This window comes from Lepidochelys kempii, chromosome 3, assembly GCF_965140265.1.
Source record: "Lepidochelys kempii isolate rLepKem1 chromosome 3, rLepKem1.hap2, whole genome shotgun sequence".
In the NCBI taxonomy this organism is placed as follows: domain Eukaryota; kingdom Metazoa; phylum Chordata; order Testudines; family Cheloniidae; genus Lepidochelys; species Lepidochelys kempii.
This window is the reverse complement of record NC_133258.1, coordinates 150,340,014-150,352,115: the sequence shown is the minus strand read 5'-3', so window position 1 is coordinate 150,352,115 and position 12,102 is coordinate 150,340,014. Positions and strand designations below refer to the sequence as shown.

The window sequence follows — 12,102 nt, the reverse complement described above, 5'->3', positions numbered from 1 at the left end:
TAGTGTGGACATGAACCACTGCAGTAATTACTGTGGTGGCTGTAAGTTGACCTAATATAGGTCAACTTAGGCTTGAAGTTGAGACACACACCCTCAGCTCCCAAAATGGAACTAGATCTCTGACAGGACAGTATACACAAACAAGCTCTTTAAGACATCTCACTACCTCCAGGTGTGACAAAAAACTTACAAGCCTTTAATGGAAGGGTGAATGGCCAAGATGGTGGCTAAATTAACTCTAATGGAGCTAATTGAAAAGTCTTGTATATATACAAGATGTCCTGAATTTCGGCTCCAGTGGGACAAAGATGATGAGAAGCAGCCCAGATAGAAAAATCTCTTCCACTTAGCTAAGTAGATAGATCTCATAGAATCCTTTCTGTTAATAAGAATGGTTTGGATCTCCTGAGAACAAGATTTTTCCAAGGAGTCCAACCATATCTCATCCAGGCCCAGAAATGCACATTCTGTAGGTCTGGATGTAGTTTCTGATCTTGATTCAGAGACAAACATCCTTCAACAAATGGCAGTGTTATTGGTGATTGGATTGTGAGCTCTTGATGATCTATGTAGCGATGCTGCCCTAGCCAAGCCAGAGCTATCAGTGTTAATGTAGCGTGGTCTTATTTTAGTTTCCTTATCCTTTGATTCCAAGGATGAACCAGTGGAAAGGCACAGAGAAGATCGGTTGATCAAGGAAGAAGGAAGATATCTGCTACTGAGTCTGGACTCCAACCACCCTGAAACACACCTCTAACACTTTTTGTTTAGGTTTGTTGCAAAGAGATCTACAGTGGGTGGTCCCCATTTCTAGAACATGATGGCCAATATGTTTATCTTCAAGGATGACTCTTGGTGATAAATGACATTTCTGCTTAAGGAATACACTGTAGTGTTTCTCATCCCAGCAGATGGAAGGCTTCAGTGTAATGTTCTGAACACAAAACTTCAGAGATGAATCGATTCTTCACATAAGTGACCCAACCTGGCTCTGCCTTGCCTGATCAGGTAAAACATGGCAGTGGTGTTGTCCATAAGTACCTGAGTTGTGTGCCTTTTGATTATGGCTAGGAACACTTGCTTGCATTAAATGTATCCCCTAACTCTATGATTTGTATATGTTGTGAAACTCCCCTGGGTGGACACCCCAGGCCTTGGTGGAGGCATCAGAACCAGCAATGACAATTGGCACAGAAGGGAAGAAGGGAACTTCCACACAGCTGTTTTTGGGGTCCATTCACCAGTCTAGGGATAAAAGCACTCATACAAGTACATATATCAGCATGTCCAGAGAGTGTCTGCTCAGCTGTGGAATGGAGCCAGGACTCCATGTACCTGAGGTGAAGTCTGACATGCTAAATTGCATATGTGTATGATGCCATGAGACCTAGAAGTCATGGGCAGGATTATACCATTGTCCTGAGATTGGCTTTGAAGTTCTTGAAAAGTTGACAATGGCCAGAAACCTGTCTTGAAATAAGTAAGCAGTCACTGTAGTAGCATCCGATGAAGTGAGCTGTAGCTCACGAAAGCTCATGCTCAAATAAATTGGTTAGTCTCTAAGGTGCCACAAGTACTCCTTTTCTTTTTGTAGTAGTATCGAAGATGGCTTTTACAAATTCAGTCTTTTGGACTGGGATTAAAGTTGACTTTTCTGCATTTATTCTCAGTTCCAGATGAGCAAACAGGAACTGGATTTGAATAATGCTGCTCACTACTTGCTCTTTTGACTGACCTCAAATCAGCCAGTCATCCAGCTAAGGAAAAACCTGGATATCAGAACACCAGCCTATTCTGGGAATGAGCAAGTAGTGGGAATAAAACCCTTTCCCCCCTTGTTGTAGAGATGCTTTCAATATGGTTCCCATACAGAGGAGAGACTGCACTTTCTGAAGCAGTCTTGTGAAAAGGGTCCCTGGGAAGGTTAGTGGAGGAAGGATTGGAACCGTATGACATATCCTTCTTAAGCAGTGCTCAGAACCATTTGTCTGATGTTATGGAGGTGCAGGCACTGAGGAAGAGAGACAAATGCTAATTTTTAACCTACAAAGTGGTGACCTTAAAGGTATATTACTGCCTTGAAATCAGCTTCAGGCACAAGATTCTGGCTGATGCATCTTTACCAATGGTTCTCAAAGGGAATTAGTATGAAGATACTGTCATGGTGTGGGACTCACCCGTGCGGTGCCTCCTGCTGGTCTCTCAGGTAATTAGCTTTTCCAACCTCCGGAGCGCCCTCTGCAGGCCGGTGTCCTGCTTGCCACTGCCCCAGTGTCCCTCCCGGACCCCAGTGCCCACATCTGAGCCTGCTTCCCCCAATCAGCCTGGGAACTGTTTGCTCCCAGCCACAGCCCTCTCCTGGGCTGTTTTAAGCCGTTTAAGGCCGGAGCGGGTGACCACCCCACTACAGATACATAGTGACTGGTCAATTGTCATTGATATGCCCATCAAATTGACTGCTTTAAAGAAGCTGACATCTGGTTAGAAGATCCTGCAGCTGCTTGCACCTCGAAGGCTTACTGCATCTCCTACAAGGGTACACATGTCTAAACAGATAAATTGAGATTTACAGTGTCCCTTTTTAGAGGCAGAGAGTAGACTTCCAAAGAACATAATGTAGCCCTAGAGTCTTTTGGAGTAAGCAAAGCATAGCAGTTTTTTCTTCAAAAACAATTTAGACCTTTGAAAAGCAGATCTTCACCTGTGTTTTGAAATTCTCTAGGAATCCCTGAGGCCTGAAGCCAGGAGGAATGGCTTATAGATATGTCTGTGGCCATAGATTTAAAAGCCATGACTGCTGAGTCAATGTGGTTAAGTGACCCATAGCTATGATGGCAAGAAATTGCTCCTTAAGTTCCTCAGGCAATTTATCACCAAATTTTGAGATAGAGTTCCAATTAATAAACATATTTGCCAGAAGAGCCTACTACTTCCATTTCCTAACTGGCTGTTGTATAGGATTTCGTGCCATACAGGTTTAACTTAATTAATTCTTTATCTTTTGGTTACATTTTGTCTGTGACTGTTTTGGTATGTTCATTCACAGCCATTAGCGCAGGAGAATACAAGGAAGGATGCGTGATAAAACAATAACCCTCTTGGGAGGGCACTTAGTAGCAACTGTCAGCCCTTTTTGATACCAGCAGGAGGGAGGCCAGGTTCTGCCATAAAGTCTTAGCAGAATTGAGAAGAGTTTCATTGATCAGAAGAGCCACACATTCTGGAGCCAAAGTTTCAAATATTTTCAGGAGTTTATGAGGGTTATCTTAAACAACCTTGGCCCATTCACATTATGGGTATGTCACCACTTCATCAAATCCTGAAAAGTTTAAAAATCCACTAGGTGGCAAGGATGTTTCTGATGTAATCACCTCATCTGGTGAGGATGATGAGATAAGAGGAAGTTAGACAGTGGTGTCATCCTGTCTCTCGCCTCTTCCAAGATCTCTAAGCGGGACACCTGCTCAGAAGCCAGGGGAGGTGCTTCCTATGTAGCAGAAGATGGAACAGAGCAGTGATTTGGATATGGATCAAGAGGCAGACACCAAGCTTATATCTTGAGCGGCATCCCGTGGCCCAATAGGGTCAGGACGGGAAGTTATAGGGAACCACAGACCAAGGTGATGAGCACCAGACAGAGAAGTCTCCAGATGAATCTCAGTCTTGTCTGAAGGCACATGGGAGAAGTGGCCAAGTATCATGTCCTTGCAGTACATTTATATGAGGATTGAGCAGGAGAGTAGCAAGATCTAAATGACATAACAGGTGAAGCTGGCCAGCTGCTGCTGGAGTTAGATGAAGACATATTACAGTTCTCTGGAAATTTTGGAGCAATAGCAGTTTGAGTAAAGGGAGGTAGAAATATGTGGTACCAGAGATGTAGACAGAAATGTTGTCAGCACTGTCATCAGTATTAGAGCCAATGTAGCAAGTACTGATGCAGAAGTAGTTACCAGTACCAATGACTGTTGAGGAGCATGCAATGGTGGCAGATCCATAAAAGGTATAGTGAGACTATGTTAGCTGACATGACTGCGACCAGTACTGACTGCAGTGGCAAGTCTGGTACTGAGAGACATATTAAGTCCTTAGCAACTAAGAAAGCTTGAAGCATTGTAGGTATGGAGATAGAATGAAGTGCCCCCAAGTCCAAGTAGATGGTATTGGTGCTGAAGTATACAACACTGATCTCGACAGTTCTGAAGAATTAAATAGCGGAGTTGACATTATCATGTGAGATGAAGAAGGTGTCAGTATCGAAAGCACCAGAGACATTAGTGCCAGATCTGACAGTGCCACCTCTAACAGTACCAGAGGTCATCGTTGTTCTTATGTTCCACCCAAGTCAGTACCAGAGAACGTATAGTTCCTTCCGATGTCTCACCTTTGAGAGCTGAAAAGGAAAACTTCTTTGGTCTCGAGTCTGACTCGGAGGAAATAGCAAGCATCTTTGGTTTCAAGGAAGCATTGTGGACAAAGATAACCATCTCTTTCCCCCATTCTCTCCCTTATATGCAGAAGAGGTAGCCAAAAGGTCATTCTTTACAGGGTGGCAGAGATTTCAGCTCTCACAAACAAAGTCATCAAATTCTGAGGAGGGGCACATCGCCTTCTCTAACAGGTACGCCATAAGATGAATCTCTCTCATACTTCGTACTCGACAGAAAAGACTTACAATTGGAGCACTTATCTTTAACATGTTCCTCTCCTTAACAAAACAAGCAACTTGATGCCCATCAGTTGCAGGCATTACTTTACAGTTTGAAACCTGAAGATCTCTGCATTGTAAACAGAGAGACTCCAGGAGCAACACTCAGAAGGAAAAATGAAAATAATAATAATATAATATAATTAATTAACACTAAACTAATACTAACTATTAACAGTATCTACAACTATATACAATTTCAATATGTAAAGCTGGCTAGAAATGACAAAGCTCAAAAAGCAGTGGAGATCTCCAGTACTTGCCATGGGCAGTAAGAAAGAATGAGAGGGAGTCAGTGTGGCCTTGCCCTTTATGCCCTCTGATGCATCACAAGGACATCCAGGTGTGACGGGGTTGGGACTCGCCACTGCAGCACGTCCTGCTGCTCAGTCAGGGAATTAGCTCAGTTCATGCAGAGCGCCCTCTGCCAGTGGTGTCCCGTCCGTCTCCCGCCCTTGGTTGGTGTCTCGACCCACGTTGCTCCCAGCTTGCGGCGTCTTCTTCAGGACACTGCCCTTTGGCAGTGCCCACTGCTCCGGTCTCACCCCCTTCCGGGGGTTTGGTGTTATCAGCAGTCCTTCTCTTCGCCCCAGCCACAATGGCCAACCACACCCCAAAGTCTAACCCCTTTTGGCAGGGGTCTGGTGCAGTCCGTGATGGGCACTCCTAACAGCCAGGTGGAAGTGCAAGGGGGGGAGACCCAGGCCCGCTCTCTACTCTGGGTCCCAACCCAGGGACCCTTTGGTGGCAGCCTTCCTGCCTGCCTTCCTTCTCTCTCTTTGTCCGTCTCTCTCCCTGGGCCGTTTCCCCCTCGGCCCCTTTGCACTGGCTAGACCCTTTTTCTCAGGGCCCACGGCCCAGCAGATACCGGGCGGGAGTTCCCTTCTGCTACCCCCACCTGCCCAGCGCTGCGCTGCGCTGTCCCTGGTGCTAGTCTCCTCACACAGGAGACAGACCTTCACCCTCTGAAGGCCTGGGAGAGACTGCCTGCTCCCTTCCTGGGCAGCCTTTATATAGGTACTAGACTAGCCCCGATTGGCTGGCTGTAATACTGGCCCTGATTGGCTCCCTAACAGGCCCTCCCTGATTGGCTGCCACCTTGCGCAGCCGCTCTGGCCTGTTGTAGCCCAATCTGGCATGGGGGTGGGGCACTGCCCCACCACACCAGACCACATCCACTACCCCAAAGGTACTACTAGAAAAAGTCTCTGACTAAAGTGCATTGAGTACACATACACCTAAAATGGAATGTATACGTGTACAGCAACTCAAAGGAGAGTAAAACCGAGCTGAAGAATTAGGATTATTTAGAGTAATGATAAAGAGCAATGCAAATTGAAGTGGACTGGAGTACTATTAGGTCCCACCTCATTAAATACTCATCATTGATCATGAAAAGGGGATCAACAGAAGATAAAGGGAAATTCTGGTCTTAACCTGCAAACTGGTTTTCTACAAAGGATAAACTTACATTATTACCATGAAGCAGGGAGCCCAACCTTCTGACAGGTTGTTAAATTTTTGGTGCCCTACACAGTCCCTCCACATATATGCACACTCCCTCTCTCAACCTTTAAATTCTTTGACTCCTCCCTTTCCTTCTCTCCTCACCGGGTTCTCACCAAATCCTTTTGCTTCTCCCACTAGCGTTTCCAAAATCTCTCCCTAGTCTGACAAAACTCTGGTTCATGCTATATAGTTTTCTCATCAAAACCATTGACCATCTCCTCTCCAATCTACCCAACATTCATCAGCAAAAATAACCTTACTCTCCTGCTGCTCTTACCATGTAATTCACTTTCTAATGTGCTTTCACTGGCTCCTTGTCTCTTTCTACATAAAATCGGAACTCCTCATCATTTTTAAAACTCTCCCTTTACCTACATCTCATTATCACCTATCAGCCCAGCACTCTGACCATTCTTGCTTCATTTCTCCATTAGTACACTGCTGTCACTCTTGCCTTTGTGCCTTATCTCATACTGCTCCTGATTCCTGGAATAACATTCCTCCTCCTGTATACCATCCTGTCCCTCTAAATCCTCTTGATTGACATGGCTCTGATAGTTACACATTCTGTGCTACTCCCAACTTCTATTTAAAAATATCAGAATTTACATGATTAGCTCCCTATGCTGTAATTACTTATTTTTACTTGTTTTAAATATCATCCTTTTTCCTTTTTCTGTTGCTTTTATGTTCTTTGACTGATTACCTTAGATTGAACACTCTAAATAGTGGGACTGTCTCTCTTTTAAATCCTATAGTGTTATATGTTTACTTTTAACAGTAATAAATCAGCTTTGAATAATTTATTTAATATGAAATCTGGAAAACTTTATATTACAAAGCAATGCATACTTTTCTAATAAAAATGATGGACTTCAGTGCAGTCCTACAAGCCGGTGCTTACTAGGTAAAATAAGAACCCACATCAGAATGTGATCTAAACCAGTGAAAACAACAAAATACCACTATACAAACCTGAATTTTTTTAATTACTACAGGTGTATCCTGGTCCCATACACGAGATAAACCACCATCAGTAATATATGCCTTACATGCTGTAACCATTTGATTTGTAACCTAGTACATATAAATGAAAAACAAACTTTGTTAATGATCTCCAAAATTTTGTTTTTATTACACCTTGAAAAAAACAAATTATATACCTGCAATTGGAACTTTTCCATCACATTTACGTTAAATATCCTAACATATGTGACTTAAGTACAGTACAGTATTTTAGATACTTCTAGACACAGATATTTGAACAAGTCTCAGGCATAAAAGGAAAAGATGTTTGCTCATAATTCTGCTTCTCAAAAGATCACTCTAACAGGATTCTCACTCCTGGATCTTAGTTTCCCACCATGAGACAAGCAGAACTACCAGAGTTCTGAGAATTTTTACTCATGTGGTAGCTGTGTAGTATGTAAGCCAGGACCCCCACTAGAAGTCATGCATCATTCTTACAGGTGTGTTTTATCTATCTACACACACCATACCCACATCCACCCGTATGTGTAAAATATATAGATACTCACAGAATGTCACTAGCAGAAACTCAAGAATAGAAGACACCATGTTTGTTGTATGTTTTAAACATACATACACAGAGGCTATCCAGTGTTCCAACTAGAAATGGCTCCATCCGTGGCTGCAGGGCACATCCATGAGTGAAGGGCAATGTCCTGAGAAAACAAATGTGGTGTCTTCTCTACTTGAGTTTTAGCTAGTTTGACGGGGTAAGGCCAGATGGCTATAGAAAAGTAGTGGGAGACAGATATATTAGTCCCAGGCTAAATGAATCCTTGTTACCAGGGTAGGAAAATGGCAGTTGCTCCAGGTCAATTAAGACACCTGGGACCAATTAAGATCCTTCCAGAAAGCAGGGGAGATAGCTAGGTTGATTGGGACACCTGAAGCCAACCAGGGGCTGGCTGAAACTAGTTAAAAGCCTCCCAGTTAGTCAGGTGGAGGTGTGTGTGTCAGGAGCTGTAGGAGGAAGCCGGGCTGCTGGAGAAACGGAGCAGTACAAACCCTATCAGGCACAAGGAAGGTAAGGGTGATGCAGATATTGAAGAAGTGAAGGCTGCTGTGGGGAAGTGGCCCAGGGAATCATACTCATCCTGTTTCTAAAAAGTCAGATACCAAGAGCTGCTACTATCAGGACCCTGGGCTGGAGCCCAGAGTAGAGGGCGGGTCTGGGCTCCCACCTCCCCTCCCCGACTAATCACTGAGACTGGGAGACAACAGAGACTTTGCGAGGGAAGGTGGCTTCTCCTCACCTCCCTTGCTTGCTAATGATGAAAATGGCTCTGTAGGCTGTGACCCCTGCCTCTAGAGGGAGAAGGGCTACATAGAGGGTCACAGTGAGCCTCTGAGGCTAGCTTAATCTGCCAGGAAACGTGGGACCCACTGAGACAAGGTCGGAGCTTTGCCACACTAGTAAAACTCAGAAGTTCTAGATGGGGTATTCTAGGCCACTACCTGTTTAGAGAGACTAGAAGCCAGGGCTCTGGGTCTCCACAAAGAAAGAGTTTAAGAAAAGTTTTGGAATAACCCTGTGAAAGAACCTGGGAAGAGCCCTGGAGAGGCTGGGTAATGTAACCTGACAAGGGGGTATCATTTGGCCAGACATAGACAAGTTCTGAGAGAGAAGTTAGAGGACAGTAGCAAACCTATAGGATAAGAAGTAGACAGCATTCATGCTTGGACCTGCCACCTGTTTTGTCCATCATGAAGCACTACAGTTCCTTCTCTTTTTGCATGTTAAATAGTATTTGTGGAGCAAGGGACTACTAAATATAAAGATGACATAATCTAGACCTTTGTGAGTCTATATAAAATATTATAAGAAATAAATTGCAGTTGCAATGCCTGATGTTTTCTTTATGCCTGATTTGTTTTATAGCATGACAACAGAAGTGTTATATATTTAGTAGTGGGCATCACAGCTTTATAAAATCCTTACCACTTTTCACCAAGATATCCTGCTGATTGAAGTAAAACAAGAATTTCTGCAATGTCATATTCAGAGCTGTTTGCTTTCATCATGGTTTATATAAATGAAGCCTTGATATTAATGTGCTTACCTTTATAAACAATGATGTCATTCTCTCTGAAGTATTGTAATACCTTGAAACACTGTGAATCATTCTTATAGCATTAATCAAATTTTGTATTCCATGTGCCATAGACACCTAAAATAAAGAAATTTTTAAAAAAATTATGTGAGCTTCTCTCCCCTTACCAAGTTTCCTATTCACAACTTCTAAATTACACTTTTCTTCACGTCTATCAGTCTTAAAAAACTTGTCACATCTTGCACAGAAGTCAGCGTTTGGTACTGCAGGCACTGCATGCTGAATAATCAGAGAGGGCAGTGCAGAACGGGGAAGAAAACTGGCAGCATGTGACCTCCAGAAGAAGAAAGAGGAGATCCCATATACCCCCAATGCAGATAGAGGTAAGAAACCATTTTCAGGCTCTCTGCACAGGTACTACGATGGAGAATGGTTTGGAAGAGTCATCTGAGGGAAGGGATCAGAAGGAGACCCCATCAACTAGAAGGCATGGGATGCATTGTCCTAGGGATGGGGGTTCCATGACCACCACTCCCAAAAGGAGGAGATGCGTGGTTGTGGTCGGGGACTCCCTCCTGAGGGGGATAGAGTCATCTGCCATTCAGACCGGGAAACTCAAGAAGTGTGGTGCTTGCCTGGAGCTAGAATTCAGAATGTGAAGGGCTGTCTGCTGAAACTGATCAAGCCCTGGGACTGTTACCCCTTCTTACTACTCCACATGGGCACCAATAATACTAACAAGAATGACCTTAAGTGGGTCACTGCACACTATGTGGCTTGGGGAAGAAGGATAAAGGAGTTTGAGACGTAAGTCATGCACTCATCCATCCTCCCTGTTGAAGGAAAAGGCCCAGGTGTTATGTTTATAAGCAGCACCAGGACCTTTTTTCAGGGGAAAAGGCAATATGCCGCATCTATTGGAGCTACAATTAGCATATATGTTCAATCACACACACACACACACTATCCCGCCAGTCAATGTTATAGTTACCAGTCCAGAGTCAGGAGCAACCTAGGGGCCAGCTAGGTTGATCACAGGTAGGGAGGAGCCGGGTTCTGTCGGTCGCGACACGATGCTCTGGGGAAGTCTTGGCAGGACCAACCCAAAGTTTAATGGCAAAGCACCCTATTTATATAGTGATCTTCCTTCATTGGGACCAATGAGTTTTGCACTGTCATGCTGTAATCAATTGCCGTTTGACGAGTGCTTGTTTTCTTAAATTGTTCTTCTTATTCTTTATCTTGTTCTTTCATCAGTCTCTCAGGGAGTTATCCCATGCTGGTTTTGATCATAGCTATCTTGTCCCCACTGATAGGTGCCTGCCTTCTCTTTTAGAGTCATCAATCTGCCCTCCTCTGACATCTCAATGGGGTGTGTTGCAATCTCCTGGTGCCTTTACATCTGTCCTTGATTCCTCCCTAGAACATCTGGTCCAGTGATGGCCTTCACACCTATCTTCTAACACACACATTCCTCATTCACACACAAAACAGGATTGATTTACACAGAACATTTGAACAGGAACATCAAATTGCAATGCAGGAGAAAACAATCATTGCATTCTTTCACTTATTTCAAAATGCTAATTTTTAAACTTATAACAGAGTGGTGACCCTAAAGGTCTATTACTGCCTTGAAATCAACTTCAGACACAAGATTCTGGCTGATGCATCTTTACCAATGGCACAGTAGGCCATTCCTTTCTGATTTCAGACAGGGTGGCTGGCAGAATATGGTCAAATCAATACATTTAATACATGCTACATTATTATTCTTTATCCTTCATTCTAATTTATACAAAACACAAACATAAAATCCTTCTACTACACAGGTAGGAACCATCGAATAGTGGAAGTAAATGCATGGTTATGCAGGTGGTGTCAGAGAAAGGGCTTTGGATTCTTTGACCATGGGATGTTGTTCCAGGAAGAAGGACTGCTAGGAAGAGAGGGGATCCACCCAGCAAAGAGAGGGAAGAGCATCTTCGCAGGCAGTCTTGCTAACCTAGTGAGGAGGGCTTTAAACTAAGTTCACCAGGGGATGGAGACCTAAGCCCTGAGGTAAGTGGGGAAGTTGGATACTGGAAGGAAACACAAAGAGGAGGGTGCAACAGGGGAGACCTCCTGATTCATACTGAGAAAGCAGGGCAATCAGCTAGTTATCTTAGGTTTTTATCTTAACTGGTTTTTGAATGTTACAGTTCTTGATATCTAATTTGTGTCCATTTATTCTTTTGCGTAGAGACTATCCGGATACATGGCAGAGGGGCATTGCTGGCACATGATGGCATATATCACATCAGTGGATGTGCAGGTGAACGAGCCCCTGATAGTGCGACTTATGGGGTTAGGTCCTATGATGGTGTCCCTTGAATAGATATACAGACAGAGTTGGCAACAGGGTTTGTTGCAGGGATTGGTTCCTGGGTTAGTGTTTTTGTTGTGTGGTGTGTAGTTGCTGGTGAGTATTTGCTTCAGGCTGTGGGACTGTCTGTAAGCGAGGACTGACCTGTCTCCCAAGGTCTGTGAGAGTGAGAGATTGTCTTTCAGGATAGGTTGTAGATCCTTGATGATGCACTGGAGAGATTTTATTTGTGGACTATAGGTGACGGCTAATGACGTTCTGTTACTTTCTTTGTTGGGCCTGTCCTTTAGTAGGTGACTTCTGGGTACCCTTCTGGCTCTGTTAATCTGTTTCTTCACTTCACCAGGTAGGTATTGTAGTTTTAAGAATGCTTGATAGAGATCCTGTAGGTGTTTGTCTCTGTCTGAGGGATTGAAGCAAATGAGGTTGGATCTTAGAGC

At 43.9% G+C, this 12,102-nt stretch overlaps 1 protein-coding gene across 1 annotated transcript in view; it reads right to left on the bottom strand.

Moving 5' to 3' along the window:
• The window catches only part of DNAH8 (dynein axonemal heavy chain 8), a 577,606-nt gene that overhangs the window by 474,144 nt on the left and 91,360 nt on the right, over positions 1-12,102 (bottom strand). The window contains exons 10-11 of the mRNA XM_073338555.1: positions 9,307-9,414; positions 7,193-7,294 (exon numbers count right to left, since the gene is read on the bottom strand). Coding sequence (XP_073194656.1) covers positions 7,193-7,294; positions 9,307-9,414 — 210 coding nt within the window. The remainder of the gene's footprint in view (positions 1-7,192; positions 7,295-9,306; positions 9,415-12,102) is intronic.